The sequence below is a fragment of the Neofelis nebulosa genome, chromosome 9 (assembly GCF_028018385.1).
Source record: "Neofelis nebulosa isolate mNeoNeb1 chromosome 9, mNeoNeb1.pri, whole genome shotgun sequence".
In the NCBI taxonomy this organism is placed as follows: Eukaryota; Metazoa; Chordata; class Mammalia; order Carnivora; family Felidae; genus Neofelis; species Neofelis nebulosa.
Window position 1 is genome coordinate 30,514,155 of NC_080790.1, and position 27,211 is coordinate 30,541,365.

At 37.0% G+C, this 27,211-nt stretch overlaps 2 protein-coding genes across 13 annotated transcripts in view; one reads left to right on the plus strand and one right to left on the minus strand.

Moving 5' to 3' along the window:
* Positions 1-18,964, plus strand: part of CEBPZOS (CEBPZ opposite strand) — a 50,654-nt gene extending 31,690 nt beyond the window's left edge. For 7 of the 12 annotated variants that reach the window (XM_058683053.1, XM_058683054.1, XM_058683051.1 and 4 more), the window contains 4 exons: positions 1,526-1,641; positions 2,716-2,760; positions 3,343-3,427; positions 3,566-4,983. In XM_058683053.1, coding sequence (XP_058539036.1) covers positions 1,527-1,641; positions 2,716-2,760; positions 3,343-3,425 — 243 coding nt within the window. In that variant the 5' untranslated portion in view covers position 1,526 and the 3' untranslated portion in view covers positions 3,426-3,427; positions 3,566-4,983. Of the gene's footprint in view, positions 1-97; positions 933-1,525; positions 1,642-2,715; positions 2,761-3,342; positions 3,428-3,565; positions 4,984-6,571; positions 6,664-18,332; positions 18,425-18,675 lie in introns of those variants that run through there. The other 5 variants (XR_009248345.1, XR_009248346.1, XR_009248347.1 and 2 more) reach the window with 5 other exon arrangements.
* Positions 3,268-27,202, minus strand: CEBPZ (CCAAT enhancer binding protein zeta). The gene is made up of 16 exons (XM_058683032.1): positions 27,038-27,202; positions 22,812-24,298; positions 19,494-19,725; positions 18,743-18,923; positions 17,672-17,760; positions 14,777-14,830; positions 14,101-14,203; positions 13,929-13,997; positions 12,456-12,522; positions 11,059-11,159; positions 10,187-10,244; positions 9,728-9,909; positions 8,925-9,011; positions 4,698-4,759; positions 4,414-4,495; positions 3,268-3,606 (listed from the first exon to the last, which is right to left on the minus strand). Exons 1-16 carry the CDS (start codon positions 27,200-27,202, stop codon positions 3,467-3,469), a joined length of 3,159 nt encoding a protein of 1,052 aa, XP_058539015.1. The 3' UTR covers positions 3,268-3,466.
* Between the last annotated feature and the right edge of the window lie 9 nt (positions 27,203-27,211).

Below are 27,211 nucleotides of genomic sequence, written 5' to 3' on the forward strand. Positions count from 1 at the left end.
GATTCTGTGTCTCCCTCTCTCTCTGCCCCTCCCCCGTTCATGCTCTGTCTCTCTCTGCCCCAAAAATAAATAAAAAACGTTGAAAAAAAAATTAAAAAAAAAAACTTATCCCACGAGAGGTCCCTGTACCAGTCATGACTTACTTGGTGTCAGGTACAGCATTGTAAACAAAACAGTTCTCCATTCCCACCCACTCAGCTGCCTGTTGGTTACATACAAGTTCTTTATTAACTTCCTCTGCTTCGGTTTTTAAAGATACGAACAATAGTTTTAATCTTTTAGTCCCCAGGGTGATCATATTATCAAAATGAGGGAAAGGAATTTTGGAGGGAAGGGACACCTGGTAAAGAGATTAATCGGATAATCCCACAAAGTAGGGTAGTTAATTACCCCGTCTCAGGCATTATAAAAAGGAGTCAAAAGGAAATGGTGCAAACGCATGACCGTGAGCAGAGAGCTGGGACTGTAGAGTATCACAGAGCTTACCATCTCTGCACGGATGTTAGAGAACAAACAGTATGACACAGCATACATTGACGATATCAAAATCCTAAGATTAAAAACGACTGGTTTCTCCTGTTGTTGGGGTTCTAGGGAGGCAGAGTAATAACTTGAGTTTATGTTTCATATACTCAGTAAGAGTCATATGTTATTTTCTTGACTTATATAGCCCCTTTCCCTTGTTTAGCTTTTACATTAGAGAAAGAGAATGAAGACTCAAACCCTTTTTGATTGGCTTTTATTTTAATTGGAGCGAATCAAGATCTGAAGTCTAGGTTGCCACTTACTGGATGGTGGTGATCAGTTTTCCTAATGTGGTACAGGGGCCTCTTGTATACAAGTCATTGGAGTTGCGTGCAAATGGGGCACCTTACTGGGATGCTAACCCTCAACTTGCTGAATCAGAAAGCTGGGAACTCAGGAACTGCAGGGTGAGGCCCAGGAATGTGCATTTTTAAGAAGCCTTGTGGGTGATGTACTTAGTTTGAAAGTACTGTTAGAATAGCACCTCCCCAGAACAAGTTGATTTGTTGCTCAACTTTGAAATGCTTGGGCTGTGGCACCTAGTTCACTATATGCTGTATAAATAAATGAAAACCTCCAGCTATGAAACATGTACAACCACTTACAGAATAGCCTTACTTTTGTAGGGCACTTACAAAGGGCTTTCACATATGCTGCCCATTTAGATCATCTTAATATTTTTTTGGTTAAAAAGAAAGGATTTACCCTCTCTCTCAACATTCTATATTCTTAGGTAATTAAAAATCTTAGTTCCATAAATTGTTAGTTCTTTTTACAGTGCTTTTTTCAGTTTTATCTCCTGCCCGTGCTTTATCCAATGGTATCTTTGGTTCATTGTGCCCCTTAGGGGTGGAGATTGAAAACTAGGAATGTGGGACATCTAATACAAATAAGTATACAGTATACATCATTCAAACTGGGAATGAATTATTTTTATGGAAGTGGTATTAAGTTTGTTATGTGTTCACTCAGGTTTACATGTTGTTATTGTTAAACTTAGGATGGCCCGCACTATGGAACCACTGGCAAAGAAGATCTTTAAAGGAGTTTTAGTAGTTGAACTCGTGGGCGTTTTTGGAGCATATTTTTTGTTTAATAAGATGAACACAAGTCAAGGTAATTCTAATTCAGAAGTTAATGTTTTCTAGAGGGGTGTACAGTCTGTTAATGCATTTAGGTGCTAAACAGTTTTAGAGAAATTGCTTCTTCCAGGTATTGGGCATTTTTTTGGGTATAAGAGGAAAACTTGATGTTAATTATGGACCTAATGACTCTTCTTCCTAAATGTTGTTTGTAGATGAAAGAGAATGTTTCACACTTCTATGGATTTTACTAGTCAGGGGCATAGAGCAAGTATTTTTGGTCTGGCTTAGTTTGGGAACATGGGTGGAAGAAATTCAGCCTGCCAATTATACCTCATCGTCTGGTAGAGTAGTGGTGGCATAGCTGAATCATCAAATAACCACTCTCAAAGGCTATCATATCTGAGTTCTTCCTGTGTGTCAATATTGGACACTAAAAACCTTTCCCATGCCACCGGCTATCACTGAAAGTGCTTGACATTTTGTGGGGGGAAATTGTAGAGTCCTCAACTTTTTGAATTATTAAGTGGTGCTTTCTTTTCCTAAAGCAGATAATAGTAGTCCTGGGTGGTGGCCATCTTTGAAACTTATCATGTGTCCTCTTAAAGTATTTTAGTGCAACACTGTGTTCTGGATGCTATTCGATCTCACAAAGTCTCTACACTTTTCAAGTAAGGGTGTAAAAGAAAACATCGACATGGAATTTAAGAGCAAATTAAAGTTTCTAATTATATTAAGAGGGTAAAATAGAATCCATCGAACAATGAATTGTTTTTATGGATTCCATTTTGCCTTACTATGGAATTAGAAATACGTCTACTCAGTTTTTTATCTCAAACATCATAGCTACACATTAACACTGAAAAGTTGCTTTTTGTCCCTTTTCTAAATAAATTACATCATGTATACAAGCCAAATTTGAAAAACTCCAAAAGGAACTATGGGAGGCAACATGTAAGGCAAGTACAACTTACACCCCGTCCAAAAGATATAGTTCCTGATTGCCAGAAGGACCTTAACACAGATTCTTGTCTCATAAACCCTAAAGCTAGCACTAATTATGGACTCTATGCTTTAATATTTAATTTTAACACTTTTTCTCCATCAGATTTCAGGCAAACAATGAGCAAAAAATTCCCCTTCATCTTGGAAGGTATGTTTTAAGAGTATACAAAAACTTTTTCAGGTACCCTTTAAGTAATTTTTTAAATGACCAATTAATGGTTAAGACTTTAATTTTGTGGTGTCAATTTCCAGGAATTACTGCCTATCCCTATTTTAGCTCCTCTGAGAACACAGGGTGGAGAAAATTCTCATTTGGAGATGAGAGTAGTTAGCCAGTGGTTAAAAATGTAGACTTTGGAATGAAACCTATCTGAGGTGGTGATGGAATCAAATCACTACCTAAAACTTGAGTGACCTCTGGTTTGCTAATTTCTTGGGAGCTGTTTCTCCATACAGTAGTGATAATAATGGCCATCTTTATGAACTGTTGTAAGGATTAAACAAGATGACATTGTGTAATCACTTAGCGCAGTATCTGCTATAAAGTAATGCTTAATAGTGCTTATTATAACAGTACAGATGCTAGAGGGCTTGTAAGTGAAATACGTATCCTACTGTCTTTTTTACTTTACTATTAAGAAATAAGGAAAAGAGGTTTGATTTCTTTCAATATAGTTTAATTTTGACACTTTTACATGATTTTATAAATGACAGCTGTCTTTATTTATAGTTTATTACAAATCTGTTGAACAGTCTGGAATGTATGGAGTCAGAGAGCAAGATCAAGAAAAATGGCTGAATAGCAAAAATTAAGAGTAAGTACAATTTTAACTTATAGTTTATTTAGAAAACAATCAATTTCTTTGCTTTTTAATTTTCTGAGTGGTTTTTGGCCTCTTCTTTTTGAAATTTTTCTTTTTCTTGATGATACTTTTTACATCTCTGTTGTGTAGCCAGTCATCACGTTCAGCCTCCCATCTAAGCTGTTTGAGACCTTTGTGGGGAAGAAGAAAGATGAACACACCATGTTGTAGACTCCTGGCCCCACAGAACAAAACAGGAACTTCTGGTCTGCTATGGCTTAGTCATTTCCCATCCACTATGCAAATCCCCTGCTCTTGTTTGTTGCTTTCCTTCTGCATTTATTGTTAAAGATTACTGTTTAACAAATAAAAGACTAGGTCAACAAAGGAACAAATACCCTAAAGATTTTATTTCCCCTGAACGCTTTTATTGGCAAAAGAAGAGAAGCCAGTAACAATATCAGAAATAATGTCTATAAAGTACTTATAAAGCTACTAAGCATACTAATATATAAAAACTGCCTCTCTAAAAGAATTAAACAGTTTAAAGTAACTACAGTCTTTATTAAAAAATGTTTTTTATATTTATTTTGAGAGAGAGAGGGAGACAGAGTACACAAGTGGGGGAGGGGCAGAGAGAAGGAGAGACAGAATCCCAAGCAGGCTCCGCACTGTCAGTGCAGAGCCTGATCCCACAAACCATGGGATCAAGACCACAAATCATGGGATCATGACCTGAGCCGAAATGAAGAGTTGGATGCCTAACTGACTGCATCACCCAGGCGACCCAAACGTAACTACAATCTTTACTGCTGTAGTCTAAATGCTTTTTAATCCTACATGCTCCCCAGACACTGATGAAAAAAGCCATTCCTTCAGGGTTGTAAGGAACCATCTTATTTATCCTTACTAAAAAAGGTTGTCTAAAAATACTTACGTCTTCGGAAGTTGTAAGTTAAGGCTACTTAAAAACCTCCATAAAAATTCAAGTTACTTACTTGCATTGTCTTTGTTAGCCATGGCATTCATGCCAATGTTATCAAACTTGGATCCCATATTTTCATCCAGTAGGTGGCCAAACTTAAAAAGAGATACATTTATTAGAAAACTCAAAGCAGTGTAGAATAGCTAGCTTTTTTTTAAAAGATCTTATTTTTTAATCTCTCCACCCAACGTGGGGCTTGAACTCACAACCCTTAGATCAAGAGTCCTGTACTGTACCAACTGAGCCAGCCAGTTACCCCCAGAGTAGCTAACATCCTGAAGCATATTTTAACCTTACCTCTTCAGCTGATACAAATAGGCTGGAGTCATTGAAATTTCCTTTCTTTTTTTTCCTTGGTCCTAAAAAAAGTGTAAGTGTAGATTATTAAATTGTAAATCCATTAATTTTGGAAAAATACAACATTTTAAAATTGAAGTATAGTGGGCACACGTTACATTAATTTCAAGTATACAACACAGTGATTCAACAATCTTTCAACATAGTTTTGTTGTAAAAAAGTTGTATTTGGGTTAAAATACAGAATTACAGTTTCCTCATAGCACCATTAAGTAGCTAGCATTTTTTTTTTTTTCAACGTTTTTTTATTTATTTTTGGGACAGAGAGAGACAGAGCATGAACGGGGGAGGGGCAGAGAGAGAGGGAGACACAGAATCGGAAACAGGCTCCAGGCTCTGAGCCATCAGCCCAGAGCCTGACGCGGGGCTCGAACTCACAGACCGCGAGATCGTGACCTGGCTGAAGTTGGACGCTTAACCGACTGCGCCACCCAGGCGCCCCTAAGTAGCTAGCATTTTAAAATAAATGTATTTTATTTAAGAGTTGGTATATAGTACTTTTTAAATCGTATCCTAATAAAATTGTTTAGATGACAAATAGTTTGTCTTCTTGACTGTCTTTCCGATTTGGCCACTGATCAAAGTTTACCTAATTTCATAGTATCAGGCAAGATTAATTCTAAGGGTGACATGGATGAATTTTGGAATATTTAAGGCAAACTGTAAATTCTCATTAAGTCAGAGGTTTTATTCTTTGGACTAACAGTGAAGAAAGTGATGGAAGGTATATTATGTTGTAAATGAAATTTTTGTTTACACTTCTCAAAATGGTTCTCCTTAGAAAAAATAACACTCAACTTATAATTGTGAATATAAACTTTTTTTTAAGTTTGTTTATTTATTTTGAGAGACATTGGGCAAGAGAGGGGGAGGGGCACAGAGAATCCCAAGCAGGCTCTGCGTTACCAGCACAGAGCATGACGCAGGACTTGAACTCACGAATGCGAGATCATGACCTAGGCTGAAATCAAGAATTGGATGCTTAACTGACTGAGCTACCCAGGTTCTGAACATAAACTTTTCAAAATAAAAAACTAGAACATCTATTTCTAATATTCATTAAATTTTAATTCATACACTAATAAAAATTTTTTAAAAATGGCTCTACTAGATGCAAAGAATTTGAGTAATATTGTTTCAGAAAAAGTGAAAATGGATAAAAACAGTATTTCTAGTTAATATATTTACTGTTTTTATCCATTTTCACTTTTTCTGAAACAATATTACTCAAATTCTTTGCATCTAGTAGAGCCATTTTTTAAAAATTTTTATTCACTATGGGGCACCTGGGTGACTCAGTTGGCTAAGCATCCAACTTTGGCTCAGGTCATGATCTCAGTTCGTGAGTTCAAGCCCCAGGTCAGGGTCTGTGCTGACAGCTCAGAGCCTGGAGTCTGCTTCAGATCCTGTCTCCCTCTCTCTGCCCCTCCCCCATTCACATTCTGTCTCTCTCTCCCTCTCAAAAATAAACAAACATTAAAAAAACCTTTTTTTGATTTTTATTTACTTTTATTTTTTGAGAGAGAATATGCATGTGTGAGTGGGGGAGGGGCAGAGAGAGAGGAGAGGGAGAGAGAATCCCAATTAGGCTCCACACTGTCAGCACAGAACCTGACATGGGGCTTGATCCATGTACCATGAGATCATGACCTGAGGCAAAATCAAGAGTCAGACACCCCATAGTGGGCCAATTTTTAAAATAGCTTTATTAGGGAATAAAATTCATAATAAAACTCAGCTGTTTTTAAGTGTGTAATTCAGTATGTTTTAGTAAATTTACAGAGTTGTTCAATGTCATCACAATGCAATTTTAGGACAATTCCATCAACTCCAGAAGATCCTGGTGCCCATCTGCAGTCATGTGCCCTCTTCCCAAGAAGGCTTTTGCCTTTTCTGGTTATTTCATGTAAGTGGGATCATTATGCGGTATTCTGTATTTGGCTACTTTCACTTAGCGTAGTATTTCTGAAGCTCATCCATGTTATAACATGTAACAGATCAGTACTTAATACCATTTTATTGCTGAATAATATTCCATTATCTATTCTTTAGTCAACAGACATTTAAACTGTTCCCACTTTTTGGCAGTTAATAATAATGGTGCTACTAACAATCATGTGAAGTCTGTGCATTGATACCAAAGCCACTTTTGATAAAATAGCTTCTACAGCATTTCATCTCAAATTTTGTGTATCCTTAAATGGGATACTGTTATTGAGTATTTTCTCTTTAGCTAAAATTCCCATTTGTGTATAGCACCTGGAAACGCGTTTTTGGTTTTCACTCACCTTATATGTATATATCTATAACTTCAACTGGTGAGCCCTGTTACTGCCCTCTTAAAGTTGCCTTAAGGTTTGTTTATCCTTAAGGATATCCAACATTTGCAAATATAGGGTGAATACCACCCACCTCTCCCTCTGCAATTTATCAATGTTTGAAATTCCTTTGCCTTCTTTTGTTTTAATCAATTATGTCAGGTATCCTTTAATTCAAAACTATTGTCAGCTGAGATCTAACATCTTTCAGGCTCTGGTCTTCAGAAATAATAGTAAGGTCACTGAGAGAGCATCTTTTAATGAAAGTCTCAGTAGGACTTAAGATAAAGCAACATTTTTAAGTTTACTTATTTGAGAGAGCACATGGGGGAGGGGTGGAGAGAGAGAGAGAAATCCCAAGCATGCTCTGTACTCAGTGCAGAGCCTGACATGAAGCTTGAACTCAGGAATGCTGTGAGATGATGACCTAAGCCAAAACAGTTGCATGCTTAGCCGACTGAGCCACCCAGGTGCCATTTTCGTAATTTTAAGTAATCTGTACACCCAACATGGGGCTTAAATTTAGAACTCCAAGTTGCATGCTCTGCTGACTGAGACAGCCAGGAGCCCCAATGTTTCTTTTTGGAGATGATTTTGGGGAAAGCTGTCTTATATTTGAGCACAGGCTAGTATTAAATTGTGACCTTATACCACTCAGCGGATGACAAAATCTGAAAGATAATGTTATCATTTACGTATCAGGTAAGTCAATCTAATTAAGAGGACTATGGTTGGGGGCGCCTGGGTGGCTCAGTCGGTTAAGCGGCCGACTTCGGCTCAGGTCATGATCTCACGGTCCGTGAGTTCGAGCCCCGTGTCGGGCTCTGTGCTGACAGCTCGGAGCCTGGAGCCTGTTTCGGATTCTGTGTCTCCCTCTCTCTGACCCTCCCCCGTTCATGCTCTGTCTCTTCCTGTCTCAAAAATAAATAAAACGTTAAAAAAATTAAAAAAAAAAAAAAAAAAGAGGACTATGGTTGTCAGTACTTGAAAGGGCTTATAAAAGTTTTGCAGGTATAAATGTCTGAGAGACTACTACCAAAATATAGTTATTATTTTTGATACTTATTAGCAAAAATATTTAATGTCCAAAATATTTTAACATTTAATTTTAAAAGAAATGTTGTCAAGCATTTTAATTATTTTTAACTTTGCAAATCTATTTTTATTCGTTATCAGTATTTATTAGTCAGCAGAAACGAGACATTAGAAGCAAAGCATAGAAAAAAAGTAAGCCTATGAATTTATCACAGATTTCAGGAATAAAATATAATGCTTTCTACATTACAAAACATTTTTTAATGTTTATTTAGTTTTGAGAGAGAGAGAGAGAGAGAGAGTGAGAGTGCACAAGCAGGGGAGGGGCAGAGAGGAGACAGAATGTGAAATGGGCTCCAGGCTCTGAGCTGTCAGCACAGAGCCTGATGTGGGGCTTGAACACACAAACTGTGAGATCATGACCTGAGCTGAAGTCAGATGCTTAACCCACTGAGCCACCCAGGAGCCCCCTGCTTTCTATATGTTTATTAAAAAGTTAAACTTGTCACCTGATACAGTACCTTTTTCTTTTACTACCACTTTACAAGTGTTAACATTAAAAGGCATAATCTGTTATGATATACTTTATAGATGATCGAGAGATTTAAATAAGAAAAAAGTTATGAAGAAAAAACTGAAGGCATATGTGGCAAACAACTTTCACATATTAAAAATAGAGAAAACTGTTATTATCCATTATAAAAACAAAAACTACATTGTACTAACCAATTAAGAAGTTTCCCAAAATAATAATGAGTGGTAACTTTCCCATAACCACTGTTTAGGTTTAAAAGAGAGTAAATGCATTCCTTACCTTGAAATGATCCAGCAAAGTCCAAATCATTTGCACCTTTCCTTTTGCTTCTCTTTGTATTGATTTTGGAGCTGACGTCATCAACTTCTATTTCAAAAAACCCAAAACAAAAAACAACACCATGCTATTAAGCAATTTAAAAAACAGAACTGCCACTGGGCTAAGAAAAATGATTATTTTTACTTTTAGAAATAATTACTACTCTAAAATTTAAAAAGGGGAACGTAACAGCTCAACAGGTATTGAAGAGACAGCTTAAGTGCTGATTAAAATAAAAGCCCAAACACCTGGGTGACTCAGTAGGTTGGGTGTCCAATTCCTGATTCTGGCACAGGTCATGATCCCAGGGTGGTGGGATCAAGCTCTGCATCGGGCTCTGCGCTGAGCATGGAGCTTGCTTGGGATTTGTCTTTCTTTCTCTCTCTCTCTCTCCTTCTGCCCCTTCCCCAGCTCATGCTCCTTAAAATAAAATAATATATATATGCATATATGTATATATGTATATATATATTTACATGTATATGTGTGTGTGTGTATATATAATATATATATAATATATATACATATATAAATAAATGCCCAAAACTCAACTCTTTAAAAGAAAAAAAAAAAACAAAACCCTTCAGTTCCAAATAAAAGTAAGAGGGGAAAAGGTCCTATTTAAATTTTTGGCCAATCTCATTATTAATTTGAATACAGGATAATATGTAAAAAAAAAAGAACACTGTAGTAGAAAAACTAGCTTACACTGAGGAATAAAGGAAGATATGTTTTTTTGGCCCATATTTAAAAAATGCCCTTACTTTCATCATCTGACACATCCATGAATGTTCCTCCATCTTCATCAATTTCAGTAAATTCTTCATTCAGACTTCCTAAAGAAACTTCATCATCATCTAAGTTATCAAATAGGTCATCATCACTGCCTTCTGAATCTTCATCTTCTGGGTCTTCCTTAGCACCTTTTTTTTTCTTTTTCATGTTGCTGAAGAAAACCAAAAACTTGTAATGGAGAACATTGTTTTCCTAAGTGTTTTTTGGTGACCAGAGGGTACTAGGCTAATAAGCACAGAATCTCTATTTAATACACTAATGTGTATTATAAAGGTCTAAAATGAAAGTACAAATCCATTTCCCAAACTTATTTCAATAAACTTCTCCTACACATCATAGTCCTGTACTTTACTGTTCTGAGGACAATTTGGGAAATGCTGAGAAAACAACAAAGTTAAGAAAAGACCAAAAAAATTGAAGTATTTTACCCAGCAAAATCAAGGTCATCCTTTCCAGAGGTGAAACAATTATCATCTTCAAATGTGTCTGTCAGAGAACAATATACAAACTGTCAGACATAGCAAGGAATAACAAAGTTGACCTATGTCTTCTATTTGAATCAATTAACACAGTCATGACTGTGCTAGTTGTGACAAGTAAACACCAAAACAATATAAATCTGATTACTGCTGGTGTGTTTGATTAATCTACATAAACCTATGACCTTAATTAAATACTGACCTTAATTAAATCCCCAAACTAAAGTGGATTCCAGTTAATTTCAACTTCTTTCTACAACTCTTTTATGGCAAGAGGGTAAATATCAAAATACTTAGCAATTTGTAGTCCTTTTAAGTGGTTGTTTTTAAGTGCTTATGGTATTCTATCTATACGATGCACAAGAAAAACAAACTCAATGTAAGCTTTTCTAATTTCCCATTTTTTGTTTTAGCCTAAATATAGATTAAAATTTTTCTAGTTCTGTGGATCACAAAGGTAAAACAGATGAAACAGCAGACTATTGCTACGAATAGTGCAAGGAGATTATTAGTAAGAGTAACAATGGCTTCTCTTTTATAAGAGATTAGGCCTTAAGAAGGAATATATACCATGTAAATACAAACTTATTTTTCCCATTAACAGTCCATGCACAATCCCATACATTTCTCTGGAGCAAGTGTAGGTGAACTACCATATGCCACCAAGGTACTTCTCAATCCTCTGTTGTCATTTTCATGGCATTCTTAGCTAAATGATTTATCTAAAACTAAGATTATTACTACAACTAATATTCCAATATTCTAAAAGGAAATAGAAATAGATTATTTTACAAATTGAAGAGCTGACAAAAATAAATTACCAATCATCTTTTCAAATTCCTCATCATCCACATCTTCTATACTTTCTTCATCTGCATTCCGTTTTTGTTTCTCCTTAACAATAGCAACCTTTTTATAGTATCTAAAATAAAATAGATGTTATATATTTGATAATTTTATGAAAGAGCCCATTTAACTATAATTAAAGCACCTATGACCAGTGACACAAACAAGTGTAAAAACTTAACTCAGCTGGATATAAATGACTAAAATTTGCATTTATTGTAGAAAAAGTTTTGAATTAAAATAGAAGCCTCTGGATGTGAAGTATAATACATTTCAAAGATTTCATAAAAACACTTCATCTTAATTAAACGGCATAGTAAAAAGTTGGTTTAGGGGCGCCTGGGTGGCTCAGTCGGTTAAGCGGCCAACTTCAGCTCAGGTCATGATCTCGCGGTCCGTGAGTTCAAGCCCCGCGTCGGGCTCTGTGCTGACAGCTCGGAGCCTGGAACCTGTTTCGGATTCTGTGTCTCCCTCTCTCTGACCCTCCCCCGTTCATGCTCTGTCTCTCTCTGTCTCAAAAATAAATAAACGTTGAAAAAACAATTCTTTAAAAAAAAAAAAAATTGTTTTAGCATCAACACTAATGATCTAAGTGTTAGAATAAGACCAACTGTGACTCTAGAGAATATCTAATCACAATATTTTATGTCAGACGCATCCTCTTACAAGGGTACAGTGAAACATGGCATTCTGCAAATGGGATCATACCCTCAAAATTCTTCACACAAAATGTTTTTTAAAAATCAAATCAAATGGAATTAACCAGTCAGATAATGATAACAGTACTAGTAGGTTTAGGACTTCTCTCTATAGCAGCACAGTGAATTTTGCTAATTCTGCTTAGAACCATGTTTTAGACAACTTACTCCTGAGTTGCTTATTATGTTAGACTGGTAACGATTTAAAGCCTATAAGACAATTATTATATTAAAAAAATAAGAAAGATAAGTTTCATAAAGTCAAGAGTCATAAAAAATTACCCCAAATTTACTTGCTCTGAAGTTTCACTTACATATCCTTTTTTTTTAATTTGAGAGAGAGAAAAAGCGAGTGAGACAGAATGCACACAAGCTGGGGAAAGGGGCAGAGGGAGAGAATCCCAAGTAGACTTGACACTCAGCAGAGCCCGAGGCAAGGCTTAAGACAAAATCAAGAGTCAGACGTTCAGCCAACTGAGACACACAGGTGCCCCAGATTTCACTTAGATATCTTAAGATTAGCAACTGAATGATTTATAAATTCCCTTTGCAAAACAACAAAAAACCTACCTTCTAATCTTTTCAAGACACACCTATGTTAATGAAACATTTTATGGAATCTAAAAATTTCAATTTTAATAGTACCCCAAATGAAACTGTATTAAGTATATTACCTGTAGAAAAATAGTTCATCCACTGGTATTTGGCTTTCTTCTTTTGCAAGGAATTCCTTACTGTTCACTACGAAAACAGATTAAGACAAAAATTTTATTAAAGTAATCCTTTTTTATGTTATTCAAGCTCTTAAGACTACATACAGCATACCTATAACTCTAAAGTCTCAAAATGTTAAGGAAGATGGACAGAAGGCATCTTCTAGTGCATAGGACAATCTCTGGAAAAGTCTGAGTGCAGAAGACCCAACATTTGAAACTATTTGTCAGCTACAATGAAGTATGCAGCCACCCCACCAGTGCATCACAGAGAAAGAACATGGTTCTCTCATTGTCCTCCAACTGCATCTAGGATCCCAATTTCAAGAGAAAATTAGAGTTCTCTTAATCACTTTAAACTTGACATTTTCATCTCAGAAAAAAGGCAATAATGCCTGCCATTCTGGAACAGGAAGTAAACGTAAACAGAATTATCCACAATTTTACATAATACTAAGATGGAAACTAAGGAACAAGAACAAGGCACTATAGGAATATTAGTTTTCCCTCTTCACAATAAAATTTTCTAACTCCTCTTGATTAAAAGCAGATTTGGGTGAATTCTAACTATTAACTTTGGGCAAGTTCATTTACATCTCTGGGTCTTTGTGAAATCAGTTGGGAATTAAATGATTTATAAGGTGCAAATTAACCCTAGTCTCAACAAAAAGCTGTGACTTATTATATAAAGAAATATCTGAATACAGAAACAGAATCAGGTCCACAAGATGGGTACTCAAAACCCACAGAAGGTTATCAACTAGTTTAAAATGATGCTTTGTGGGGCGCCAGGGTGGCTCACTTGGTTAAACATCTGACTCTTGATCTCAGCTTAGGTCATGATCTCAGTTTGTGGGATCGAGCCCCACGTTGGGCTCTGCTGCTTGGGGATTCTCTCTCTGCCCCTTCCCTCCCCTACTCTTGCATGCGAGCGCACATGCTCACTCTCTTTCAAAATAATAAACATTAAAAAAAGGGGAGAAACCTACTAAAAAAAAAAGATGCTTTGTGACAAAAGCAGTTGTGGGTTTTCTGCTGAACCCATATTAGAGAGCTTAAGATGGTATTTAACTATGAAAGATAGGTATATGTGTGTGTGTGGGGGGGGTCATCACCAATAAAGCTATAGATGATACAGAAATGGCAAAATATTGATAACTGTTCAAGCTGGTGACAGTTATAGGGGGTTCATTATACGATATGTGTATTTACTCTGGATATGTTTGAAACTTTCTGTAATGTAAAAAAAAAAAAAAAAGAAAAAGAAAAAGCCCAGTTAGACGTGGTAAACTCGCGAATGCATACACATTTTTGGGAATAAGAGATGGATAATGTCTCTGGTGCTCAGTTTTATTCTGGTAAAGTGGAGGAAAGAATAACACAACTTATGTATTATTGACTTGTTCATTTCAACTGTCCAGGCTTGATGCTTACCAGCAAGACTACGAACATCCTTCATAAAATGTTTTCTTTTTGGCTGCATCACAACACTATCTGTGTTTTCTGAAATGTAAAATCAAGACAGTGCAATGTAAAACCTAGTTGTATGCTCATTTTATTTATTAAATACCAACACTGAAAACCAAATAATTAAATAGAAGCATACCTTTGCCTGTATGTGGCTTTGGATTTCGGTATACAAATCGATCTAAGAATCTCATTAATGTAAAATCCTGGAGTGGGTCCCCTGAATACTGAATATGATTTCCCTGAAAGGCGGAGAGGGTGGGAGGATTAAGAGCTTAAATCAAGTTATATAGATGCATCCAGATAAGAAAAAAAAAAAAAAAGGAAAAACACAATGCACAAAGGCACAAATATGCCATAAATGATGGTTCAAATATCCATCTCATCTCTCTTTACTTGAAGAATTACACACACACTCATACATACACATATGTACTTTATGATGCACTGCTGACTTTATCAATAGGCCAATGATATTAATACTATAGGTCATCTAACTATTAACCAGGAACCAAACACTGACGTGGCAAACACAGCAAATGGGAAAGGAATGGGCACTCTTTCCTCAGGAGACAAGCCAGAATGTAGTTAAGTAATGGCTGAAGTTTTCTAATATCCTGTATTTCCTTCCATTCACCTCAGAGTCGGAAGACTTATCTGCTGCACTGTATTAGACAAGCCACTGCTCCTTTACAACAGCAGAAAATGTTTATGATTCTATGTGGTAGACAGAAAACAGTGTATGACCAATTATTGATTATCTAAAACTAGATTATTTATTCTTATTTCTTATCTTTGTAGTATTTTAGACTTACCTGAAGGATAGTCTTTGCAAAAAGGGCCACAGAGGGATGAAAATGCTCAGATAGCTAAAAAGAAAAATGTGAGCAAAGTCAACTTTTACTACAGTAAATCCAAAAAACTGAAACTTGAGCCAATACATTAGAGAAGAATGATTCTCAAAATTTTGGTCTCAGGAGTACTTTATACATTTAAAAGTCAGGGACCTCAAGAGCTTCCTTAATTTAAGTGGGATATATCTACTGTTATTTACCTAATTAGAAATTACAACAGAAAACATTTTTTTAAGTTTATTTATTAATTTTGATAGAAAGCCAGATACGGGATTGGAACTGTGAGATCATGACCTGAGCTGAAACCAAGAGTCAGATGCTTAACCAACTGAGCGACCCAGCCACCGGCAAAAGAATTTTAAGTTTTTATTTACTTAAATAATCTGTACAGCCAAAGGGGGGCTCAAACTCGACCCGGAGATCAAGAGTCACACGCTCTTCTGACTGAGCCAGCCAGGTGCCCCACAACAGAAAAATTTTAAGCAACTGTTTACAGTCAACTTAAAATAACAATGAGCCTATTATACATTAATGTAAATAACACGGTTTATCAAAAGTAAGTTTTTCAGGACAAGTAACTATTAGAAGAGCAGAATTATTTAACAGTTTTGTAAAACTACTCAATGGCTGGCTTAATAGAAGACAGTGGATTCGCATACATGCTTCTGTAGTCCATGTTATTTTTAGTTGGAAGTATATGAACGGTCTTTCCTCACACAGATACATAGTTGGAAATAGGAGGTTTAACTAATAGTCTTTCACATAATTGTGGATTTTCTTCTTTGCTACTACACCCAAACTGAAGATTAGTTGCAATATGGAATCTGAAACCATTATCAATCAGCTTTTCGTACTTGCTGCTTAAACTTAGTCTACTTTGAATAGATCTCTTATTCATGACTTTGTAACACTGTGCATCAGTCATTTGGAAAATACTGATTGAGTTATGTAGTTCTTCCAAATGCTGGTTACATTATCACAAAAATTACACTGGTGGTATCCCACTGATTTTATCAGAAAAGTTTTTACATATTGAGAAAGGGTCTAGTTCAAGGTGGTGGTTACAAGATTTCTAAACTTTTAGTCTTTGCTTAAAGGCTTGAATTTTAGGGGTGCCTGGGTGGCTCAGTCAGCTAAGCGTCCGACTTCAGCTCAGGTCATGATCTTGCGGTTCATGAGTTTGAGACCCACACTGGGCTCTGTGCTGACAGCTCAGAGCCTGGAAACTGCTTTGGTTTCTGTGTCTCCTTCTTTCTCTGCCCCTCCCCGCCTGCACTATCTCTCTCTCAAAAGTGAATAAACATTAAAAAAAAAAAAAAAAAGCTTGAATTTTATCACTGACCATAAATACTGTCAGCTGTTTCACTTGAAATAAGAGATTCACTTCATTCACTTTCAAGAAAATGTCTCCCAAATACCCAAATCTGAATAACCGGTTTATCAGTCAGCCAGTCTTTCATGAAAAAAGCAGCTAGTTGAGCTTACAACAAACTACACATGTACTTTTCCTAAGACACGAGAAAACCTTCATACTTAGGTATGCACAAGTGTGTTATGGATTCTGGCTGCATATGCACACAGAATATAAAAAGACGTGTACTCTAGGGTAAAGATCATCACTAATTTTTCCTGTTTCATCATTCTTATGTGATACTGGCTTTTTTTGGTTTTTTTTGGAAAGTAAGTGGTAATGAAGAATATAATGGCCATGAATGCAATATGGTGCTACTGTCCCTATGTGTGCTAAGGCACAAACAGTTTTATCCATTTTAATATCATCAGTACCACGGTCAACACAGTTACAAAGGCAAATAATGTGCCTTGGTATCACTATGAAAGTAGCTGTGACCTTGTAGACTCATTGAAAAGGTGTGAAGGACACACAGGAGTCTATAATGAAGCACTTGTTTAACCAAAGGTATCATAGAAAGTTTATCGGATATATTAATTCCTCTAATGCATTTATTTAAAAAAACTTTTTAACATTTATTTATTTTTGAGAGAGAGAGAGTGTGTGAGCAGGGGAGGGGCAGAGAGAGATGGAAACATAATCTGAAGCACACTCCAGGGTCTGAGCTGTCAGCACAGAGCCGGACACGGGGCTTGAACTCAAAAACTGTGAGATCATGACCTGAGCCGAAGTTGGACACTTAACGGATGGAGCCACCCAGGTGCCCCTTCTCTAATGCACTTAAAAAGTAACTATATTTGTAAATAGTTCTATCTACACAAAACTTCTCAGGAAGATCTAATGCATAAAACAAAATCCACCCTTTATATAGAGTCCTCATATGCAATAACCTGCTGAAAACACAATTTCTTTTATTAATATTATTAAGATGTTATATTTATTATTTATTAATTTTGCATGCGCATTATTTAAGATTTTCTACATGTGAATGTAGAAACGTATAAATGCGTAAATTTAGGGGTGCCTGGATGGCTCAGTTGGTTAAGCGTCCGGCTCTTCATTGCAGCTTAGGTCATGATCTCACAGTTCATGAGTTTCAGCCCTGCAGTGGGCTCTGCGCTGACAGTGCAGAGCCTGCTTGGGATTCTCTCTCTCCCCTCTCTATGCCCCTCCCGTGCGCACATGCACGCTCTCTTAAATAAACTTCAAACAAACAAACAAATAAATAAATGTGTAAATTTAATGTTTAGCAGAGGCCACAGAAGTATGAGTTATAAAGCATTACAGCTGGGTGACATACTTCAAATTGCTTCCTTATGCCAATTAACTAATTAAGTAAGTAAACACTATCATTTACAAGAAAAATGGAAACTTCCAAAGTGTTAAATCCATGAGGGCAAATAGAAAGCACTATTGAATTAAAAGACAATTTAAAATCACTTTACCTTTTTGAGTTCCCAAAGACTTGTGTTTTCAGCTCCACAGAACAAAGGGTTTCTACTGAATGGATCATAGGTCTTTAACTTTTTGCCACCTGAGAACAAAAAAATACTATTTCTCAAATGCTTTATTCCCAGCCCAAGAGTTCACTAAAAGGTATCACCATTAATGTTGTGTCCAATTACTATAATATGTATGTGTATATGTAATGTAACTGCAATTTTCAACATTCTTAGTTAGCCAGGTATCTACCTAGATTAAAAATTCTAAGCCCCAATGAGAATTAGTTATGGTACCCAAAATAGCATTTGCTACCTTGAAATAGCAAACTGAATAAACCAGGCAGCAAAAGGTACCCAAATCTGGGTCAATTAGGTCATTAGTGTTAAAATGGCAAATAACCTGATGATGAAATACATCTAAATTCTTTCAGAACTTTAAGAGCACTGAATATTTGTTATTAAATTATGTGCAAAAATAATGCTCACTTCGAACAAGTTTTATATTATCTTCATGTTTGCAGAAACTCAGGATCAAAAATGTAAGAGAACTTTCAGAACACATCACAATGTCTCTACTTCACAATGTACATGCTCATCATCTTTCTGATGGATTCTTTTAAAAACTTTCCTGCTTGCTATCATACTTCTCTTTTACATTTCACAGGCAAACTGAAGTGTGGGGAGATGAAATAATTTGACTAAGAGTCCCACGACAAGTTTGAAGAAATGGATCTGGCCCATTTCTTAATCTCCAAGGTTAGTGTGCTTTTCTTTTAGAGCCTCAAATGAAGAGGCTGCATTTCCAAAAGGTATTTGCTTTAATTTTTAAGATCTAAATTACTTTAAAATGTGCTATTATCTATACTATTATTAATAAATGTTATCAGTGATTCACTATATTAAAAATTTAGTTCTAAGTTCCTGAATATATCTGGTTATAAAAGCTCTACTTTAAAAAAAGAAATACTGAGGTCTTCTAAAATGGTATACTATTAATTTCTATTAAGATCAAAGGGGAATCCAATTCCCTGGTTTAAAAGTTCAAGAGAAAAATTTGAAGATTAAGAAACTCACCTTTCAAATTATCAAAGTGCACCCAAGAAGCAGACTCTGATTTTTTTGTCCCCACAGGACCGTCAGACACAGTTTCTTCTGTCTCAGCTTTTTTAACTATATCTGTTTCTTTATCTGCATCAGTGAATTGTTCTGTGTCTTCATCATCTCCTATGTCAATAAATTTCTCTTCATCAGACTCCTAAAACAATGTTTTAATAAATGTACATTAATCAGCTGAAAGTCTGTATTTAGTTAAGTGAGGGAGTTCTGAAGAAGATCCACTTATTGCAATAATGGTGAAACATGAAAGTTCCATCAATCAAATTCATAATGAGAGGATTCCATGTTCTTTTTCCTAAATGTAAAAGGAATTAAGTTTTCAATTCCCTGAAGACTTTGGGGATTTTTTTTTGTTTTTTTTACATGAGAACATTCAACCCTCAAATTTCTGACGTGTTATAAATAACCCTATGAAGTAGGTGCTGATATGTCTATTTCACAACCAAGGAAACAGGTTTAAGAGATCTACTAGCTCTGTAACTATCTGTAACCACCTCACATAATTTTAGTTTAGTACAGTTTATTATGAGTAAAGGATCAAGCAACATGCCCACCTAGTAAACTGTACACCTGGGATTAAAATCTAGGTCTGTCCAAATCCAGGACTCACACTTGTTCATGCTCCAGAGAACTAAGTTATTGAAGCAAAGAAGAAAATACCAATATATTTCAGAACCCACTCGATTTAAAAAGCAGTTGTGAAATATACCGGATGATCATCTAGTTGGCTTCTTAAACCTGGTTTTGCTTTAAGGATCTCCGACACAAGATATAAAGCTCCACATATGAATGGTGGCATCTGTTCACAAGTAACTTGGAGTAACCTCTTCACAAAAGCCTTGACCCTGCGCAACACGATGTCCGCTTTCAGAGACTTGTAGACAAGATTAAGAAACATGGCTTGCTTAGAACACAACATCAACCCTGGATCCAACATCTTCCTATAAAACAAAAACAAGATCAAATATTTATTCATAAAATACCTCCACAACCAGCAGCAGAGGCAGCTGCTAACCTCATCTTAGTTGGGGATAACCTTCCTGTTTATTTTACAACAAGAGACCATTTCTGGTAAAATGGAAGTCAATGACCAAAACAGAAAGAATGATGATCTTGGGGGTGTCGGGGGGGGGGGGGGGGGCGCGGGAGTTATCACAGGAGAAAGAGACTTTTTGTGGGTTTCTTTTCCAAGTGTTTCTCCATTCTCTAGGATAACAGCCTAATTTTTATATAGATACAAAACTGTACATGAAAGGCTAATCCAAAACCAAATAATGAAAACTGACTTATGAAAGCAGTAGACTAGACCAGGGCTCTTCCTATCCTTGTAGTACTACCTCCTACCTGGGGACCAGAGGCAGCCTCGACATATTTCTAATGAAAAACATACATGTAGAGTAGAAAACCGAACATGATACTTTTATAATTCTCTCTTTATCCTAGTCGCTGAATCCTAGAGATGCTTCAACTGTTCTTGCCCTCCAGACATTAGGATATCCAGAATTAACACAATCGTTGGTATATGCTCATGTGCAGTGTTACTTCTTATTCTAAGCACTTCTATTAACTTTTTCCCGTTAATACTAGAAATGGAAATATTTGATCTTGTGAAACATTTTCATATTGCTCTGCATACCCAGTTTTCCCCATTTGTCAGTTCTGTAATTCTGGTGATATTCTGAGATCTCCTATATTATCTAATCTTTGATATTCAATTTTCTCTCTTCACATTTAAAATTTTCAGTATTTCCATCTGTTTTATGACTCTTTTTAAAACCCTTGAGAGTTTAGATAGGTGTGTCCCCACCATTTGGCAGAGAACATGCTCTGGAAGTTTTTGATAAATCGTATTTTTGTAAACAAAATCATCTGTTTCCTTTATCCTTCAAATAATATTAGGGAATTTTTGTTTATAGGGAATTCTGCTTATATAAAATACTATAAGAAGGCTTAGATGCCCTTTGAGGAGATCCATCTGTGAGAGCTCCTGGCAAGCAATAACTTAAAGAATTTAAGAATGTACTCCTCAGATATTAGACTGTTGTGTTAAACACTGAGATAGTAAATGGATATTAGAAAAATATGTTTCCAATAGACTTTAAACGTTGTCCAAAAGGTTCTTGTGACCATCAAAAGTTACAAAAAAAAAAAACCCTAGGACCCTGAAACCTCTACATTTTCAGTCCTGGAACTCTTTCCAAAGTAAAGAAGTTTTTATTACTTAAAAAAATTGTAGACTCTAAGGAGTTATGGAAAGGACTCTTAGATTTTCTTTGGTTTACCAGTGCAGTCAGTACCGTGCAACATTATGAATTCCCAGAGCTCGCAGACTAGGATTTGCCATCTCAATTGGCCTTGTCATGTCTGTGTGATTTTGCACAAATCACTGTACCTCACAGACTGGAGAGGTGTTAAAGAGGAAGAAATTCATGTGAGTAACACTAATAACAATAGCAACCAACACTTGCAGAGCACTTATTGTATATGAGGCATTATTAAACACTTAACATACATGTGAAGATTACATGGGTTAACATATACATGGACTCAATAAAGCCCCAGTTCTGTCATTTTTTAGCTATGTAACCTTGGGAAGTTTTAGAACAATTAACCCTACAGGATAGGTGCACTCCTTTCCATTTTACAGACAAACTGGGCCACAGTAAAATGGGATCAATCATGTTTACCAACAGGGTTTTAAAGAGGATTAAGTAATTTGTCCAAAGTTACACAGAAAACTAATGGCTGGGACTCAAAGCCAGGCACTGGGTCTTAAGTTCAAAATACTAATTAGCACATTGTATTTCTTATAAAATACATGTATGTAAAATTAGTAAAATGAATTAGAAAGGAACATAGGGGTGCCTGGATGGCTCAGTCAGTTAAGTGTCCGACTCTTGATTTCAGCTCAGGTCCTAATCCCAGGGTCGCAGGACTGAACCATGCGTCAGGCTCCGTGCTGGGTGTGGAGCCTCCTTAAGTTTCTGTCTCTCCTTCTCTCTGCCCTGCTCCCCCACTCACGCCTTTTCTCTAAAAAGAAAAAAAAAAGGAACATATAGCTTGTTGGTATACTTGAACAGTTCCAAAGTGTTTGTTTATACACTGTTCAAAATACCACCCCTCAATAGGTGTCAGGACAACTGCAAAATTCGGTAAACAAAATCTTAATTCTAATAACTAAAAAATTCCCAAAATGCAACCCTAACCCTTCCTAACAGACTTTCTCTTTTTTTTTTTTTCATAACAGACTTTCTTATGTACCATCTGTCTTCCCCATTATAAACGTAAGCACCTCTAGGAGTAGGAATTTTGTTCAGTGCTATAGCTGGAGCACTTATAACAGTGTCCAGCATATAGATGGCACTCAAAAAAAAAAAATTCCTGTTGAATGAATTACTAAATGGCTGTGTGAAGGGCAGGGGGAAGAAATATAGGGCTGAGGATGGGAGTGGCGGGAAATTTTAACTGCAGTTCTAATTTTTTAAATTTCCTTTACTTTTTAAAGTTTATTTTTGAGACAGAGAGGGTATGCATGTGAACTGGGGAGGGGCAGAGAGAATCCCAAGCAGGTTCCTCGCTGTCAGTACAGAGCCTGACATGGGGCTTGATCTCAATGAACCACAAGATCATGACGTGAGCCAAAACCAAGAGCAGGATACTTAATGGACTGAGCTACTCAGGTGCCCCAGCAGTTCTAATTTTTTAATATTTGAAAGATTTAAAACAAATATAGCAAAATGATAAGTTGAAATATTAGGTGGTAGGATATGGATGCTTTCTTTGGGGAGGGTATTCTTATGAATTTTAACAACTTCTTAAAACAAAAAGTAATGTATGCAAAACATTTAACAGTTTTCCAAGAAGGAAACAAAGATTAAGTGACTTACTCAAAGTCGGTGATTAGCAAGTTGCTGAGGAGGGTGGCCTAAAACCCAGTTTTCTAAGTCTTTTTCCCCAAAGTGGGGCACAGGTGCTGTATATTAAATCACGTTATTACTAAATCATGTCATTAATGGTATGTACTTACCTATATAATGCTGCATAATATCGATCTGATATTGTCTGCTGAGAATTCATTACTTGAAAAAGCAACATTAAAGCCTGGATGCTGGTATTAAAATTCACAACATGTAGCACTTTAAAGAGCGTGTCAACCTGCTCCCTCACTTTGTCATCACCAGTCTGGGCATAAGGATATGCTCTATTTACTCCTGTTAAAAGGGCACTAAGCATTTTTGATTCAATATCTTTTTTCTTGATACAAGTCCGAAAAAAACAAAAATAAAGAGTAATTAATTTATTAGCTAATTCACTTTCTTCATGGGAAAGGACCATTTGATTTAAAAAGCAAATTGCATAATATTGTGCTTTGGAGCTGATATTTGAGCGAAAGAGCAGTCTTTCTACTTCCCCACATACAACTCCTTTCATATTTGGATGTTTAGAAAGCAAGGTCTCTAACAGATGGGAGGCTTTTGTGGCTATTCTGTTCTGAGGATCTCCCAGTTTATTTACCACCTGCACAAGAAGAGCCTTTTCTTCCTCTGGTTTGTTGCAAAGAAGTTCATGAGCTACCACAAGGGCTCGAGTTTTAGTGGCTACTAATGAATCATGACTTAAAGTTTCTAAGACCTGCACAAATTCAGCCACTAAATGTTTCAGCTGGTGTTCAAAATACCATAATATCAGCCTTCTATCTCTTGAGTCCTTATTGCCACTGGACAACTGTTCCAGTTTGTTGAAAGGATGCTGGCTGAAAATCCGTAGTTTCCGACTGTCTGGCAAAAGGTCTGTAATCAGTAACTCTTTGAAAGTATCCAAAGCCATGAGGCACTGCTGTTTGCTACCCTTCTTTTTAACAAGGCTCACAAGAGTTTCTACAAACTGCAGTGTGTGAATAGCATCATCCTGAATAAGAAGAATCATGGCTGCCATCCTGTCACCTAGCGTCCCTGATGACACAATTGCCTTCATCCAGGTAGAAGCAGCTCCCTTTTGATTATTTGTCTTATTTTTGAATAAGTTGATTTCATGCTCATACAATTTCTGAGCTAAGGTTTTGTACTGAGACACAACATCCCAAGGCTGGGGTTCCAAAGAATACTCGTTGCTGTATTCTAGATCATACCATTTGCCTCCAGGCTTGAGCAACAATGTCTGTCTCTCACAAAATTCAAAGATGTCCTGTTGTTTATCTTTCTTAACTTTTGGTGTGGCACTGTTGTTCTCACCAGAATGCTGTTCTGGCCTCTTCTTATTCTTCACCTTACCGAGTGATGTCCTTTCACTTTCTGCTGTGTTTTGCTTTTTTTTATCTACTTTAGATTCACTTGCATTTTCTTTTTTAGCTGGTTCATCTTCTTCAACTAAGAAAGCTTTTGCATACTTGGCCAAACTAAGATTTTGAATAAATGCTTCTAATTCACCTTGCTGAAGGTCATCAATTGCTCCTTTTTTGCCTCCATCCACCACTTCCTCATTTTCATCCAAGGTAGCCAGCATAAGGTAATCTTGCTGCATTAAAACATAAGAAAGTTTAAATTACAAATCCAACAGTTTAGGTAAGTTTCAAAAGTTAATTTGAAATCTGTATCTTCAAAAGCAATTAAATTCAATTACCATGGTATTGCCTGGGCTCCCACCCCACAACCAAATAAATACTTGATGAATTAAAGATTTATGTGAAAAATAAAACCATAAATAGGAGGATGCACACTGTAATTCAAATAATTTCAGAGTAGAGAAAATCTTTCCAAATCTGACGTAAACTGCAGGCCTTTAAAGGCAAAGATGGGTGGGGCGCCTGGGTGGCGCAGTCGGTTAAGCGTCCGACTTCAGCCAGGTCACGATCTCACGGTCCGTGAGTTCGAGCCCCGCGTCAGGCTCTGGGCTGATGGCTGGGAGCCTGGAGCCTGTTTCCAATTCTGTGTCTCCCTCTCTCTCTGCCCCTACCCCGTTCATGCTCTGTCTCTCTCTGTCCCAAAAATAAATAAAAAAACGTTGAAAAAAAAAAATTTTTTTTAAAAAATAAAAAAAAAAAATAAAGGCAAAGATGGGTATGATTGTCATTCATAGAAAACATGCAAAAGTCAAAACACAAATATAGGGAAAAAAGTAATGGCAACTGACATCAAAGTAATTGGGCTTAATATTTAATACAAAAGTTCCTACATGTCAATTAAGGAAGTGACAACCAAAAAGAAAGATTTGCAAAGGATATAAACAAATGGTTCACAGAGAAAAATGTATTTTTTTCAAAATATGAAAGGATGCTCAACCTCACTGACATTAAGAAAAATCCAAATTATGGGGTGCCTGGGTGGCTCAGTTTGTTGGGTATCTGGCTTTGGCTCAGGTCATGGTTTCACGGTTCATGGATTCAAGCCCCACGTCAAATGAATCTGTACTGTCCACACAGCCTGCTTCAGATCCTGTCTCCCTCTCTGCCTCTACCCTGCTTGGGTGCACTCTCTCCCCAAAATGAATAAAACATTAAAAGAAAAATAGGATTTAAAACCACCACGATTTTCTAATGTGTCAGATGAGCAAAGATAAAATTATGACAGCTGGTGCTGGGGACAGTGTGAGGAACAGGCATTTTCCTACATGGTTGATGGAAATGCAAACTAGCACAACCTCTATAGAGGGCAATTTGCTACCTTCAAATCAAAATACAAGACACACTTCCTTCGATCCAGCAGTTCCATTTCTATCAATTTAGGTTATACATAACACTTACAATGTGGGAAAGGATTTATTTTCAAGGTATTCACTGAAGCATTATTTAAGATAGCAAAAAGTTGACAACCCACAATAAATGGCTGGTTAGACAGATTAAACAACGATTTATGCAGGCATAAAACCAATAAAACCAGTGACACAACTGCATATACTGATAGGGAAAAATCTTCAAGACAGCAAGAAAAAAAAGACACACAAAATACTATACAATATGGTATCTTTTGTGTAAAAAAGAACCTGTGTTGTGTGTTTGCTTGGAAGATATCCAAGACACATAAAAATAATGGAAAGGAAATTGCATGGCTGGACATAAAAGTGGGAAAGACGACTTTTTACCGTGTACTCCTCCTTTTTAAGAGAACCTTTTTGTAACATCGGAAATATTATATATTCAAAAATTAAATACAACCCAAGTACAGGGAAAATTGTCAATCTGCCCCTGTAAATTGCATTTCTCCTGCCCCCCATGTCTCCCCCTCCCCAAGCTATAGTCTCAAACATTTACTAAAACAATAAGCTAAATTCTGCCAGGTATTTGCTCCAAACCTTTTAAGGTTTTCCATCAAACCCAGAGACAGGCCTACATTCTTACCTCTCTTACTTCATTTCTTACACTCTCTCCTTACCTCACTGGGCCTCAGCTACACTTGACATTTTTGTTGTTGAGAGAGCAGCATGGCTCACTCCTTTCTTTCCTAGTTTTATGCCTAAACATCTCCGTGATGAGTTCCCGATCACCTCATGTGAAACTGTTACGCCCTTCCCACTCTTTACCCTTTTCTGATTTTCTTTTCTGGTTTTCTTTTTCTCCGTGGCACTACTCAGCATCCGACGTTCTATGCATTCAAAAGTTGGTTACTGTTTCTTTTCCTTAATTAGGATGTAAATTCCAAGAGCGCAGAAGGCTTCTAGAGCGCACAGTAAACACGTGCATGTACTCCGTGAGGACAGAAGTTAACGTTCCAACCGCACTGAAGTACAGCACACTGATGCCACGATGTAAGGACCCAAAAAAGGTCAGTCCTCTCTGACCTTATGGGGTGCCAATTATCCATCAGTGAAAATGAGTGACCTACATTCTAAGAAAGGCCACAGCGGGGGCGCCTGGGTGGCGCAGTCGGTTAAGCGTCCGACTTCAGCCAGGTCACGATCTCGCGGTCCGTGAGTTCGAGCCCCGCGTCAGGCTCTGGGCTGATGGCTCGGAGCCTGGAGCCTGTTTCCGATTCTGTGTCTCCCTCTCTCTCTGCCCCTCCCCCGTTCATGCTCTGTCTCTCTCTGTCCCAAAAATAAATAAAAAATGTTGAAAATTTTAAGAAAGGCCACAGCGTAAACACGTTCAATTCTAAAGCACTCTTCTCTCGTAGAGAGCAGTGGAAAAGAAGTACAGGAAGGGCACAACACAGTTTCGAAGCTGGAATCGGGGTTCAGGACACCCTCCCACGCCACTCGCCGGATCACTTGCGAGACCACCCCGGGCGCCTCTGTCCCCTTGTCTGAGTCCGAGGCCATTACCTTGGTGCCTCCAAGCCGTAATACTTCCTCCAGAGAGAACCCATTTTCGGCTTCATCGTTATCCTCTTCGCTGTCCTCGTCCGAATCTTCTAGTGCCTCCTCTCCGCCCCAGGGCCGCTTGGCATGGAACTCCAAAGGCTTCCTGGCGGCCGCCATTACCAGCATTGCACGCGC

Bases quoted from the DNA above. Each gene is read 5' to 3' on its own strand.
- CEBPZ (XM_058683032.1), bottom strand. From the start codon at position 27,202: ATGCTGGTAATGGCGGCCGCCAGGAAGCCTTTGGAGTTCCATGCCAAG. The intron at 9,910-10,186 runs GTAAAATACTTC...GGTTTTCTTCAG, and splicing joins GATGACCTTGATTTTGCTGG to CAACATGAAAAAGAAAAAAA. The intron at 4,760-8,924 runs GTAAGGAATGCA...CACTTTTTTTAG, and splicing joins CTTTGCTGGATCATTTCAAG to GACCAAGGAAAAAAAAGAAA.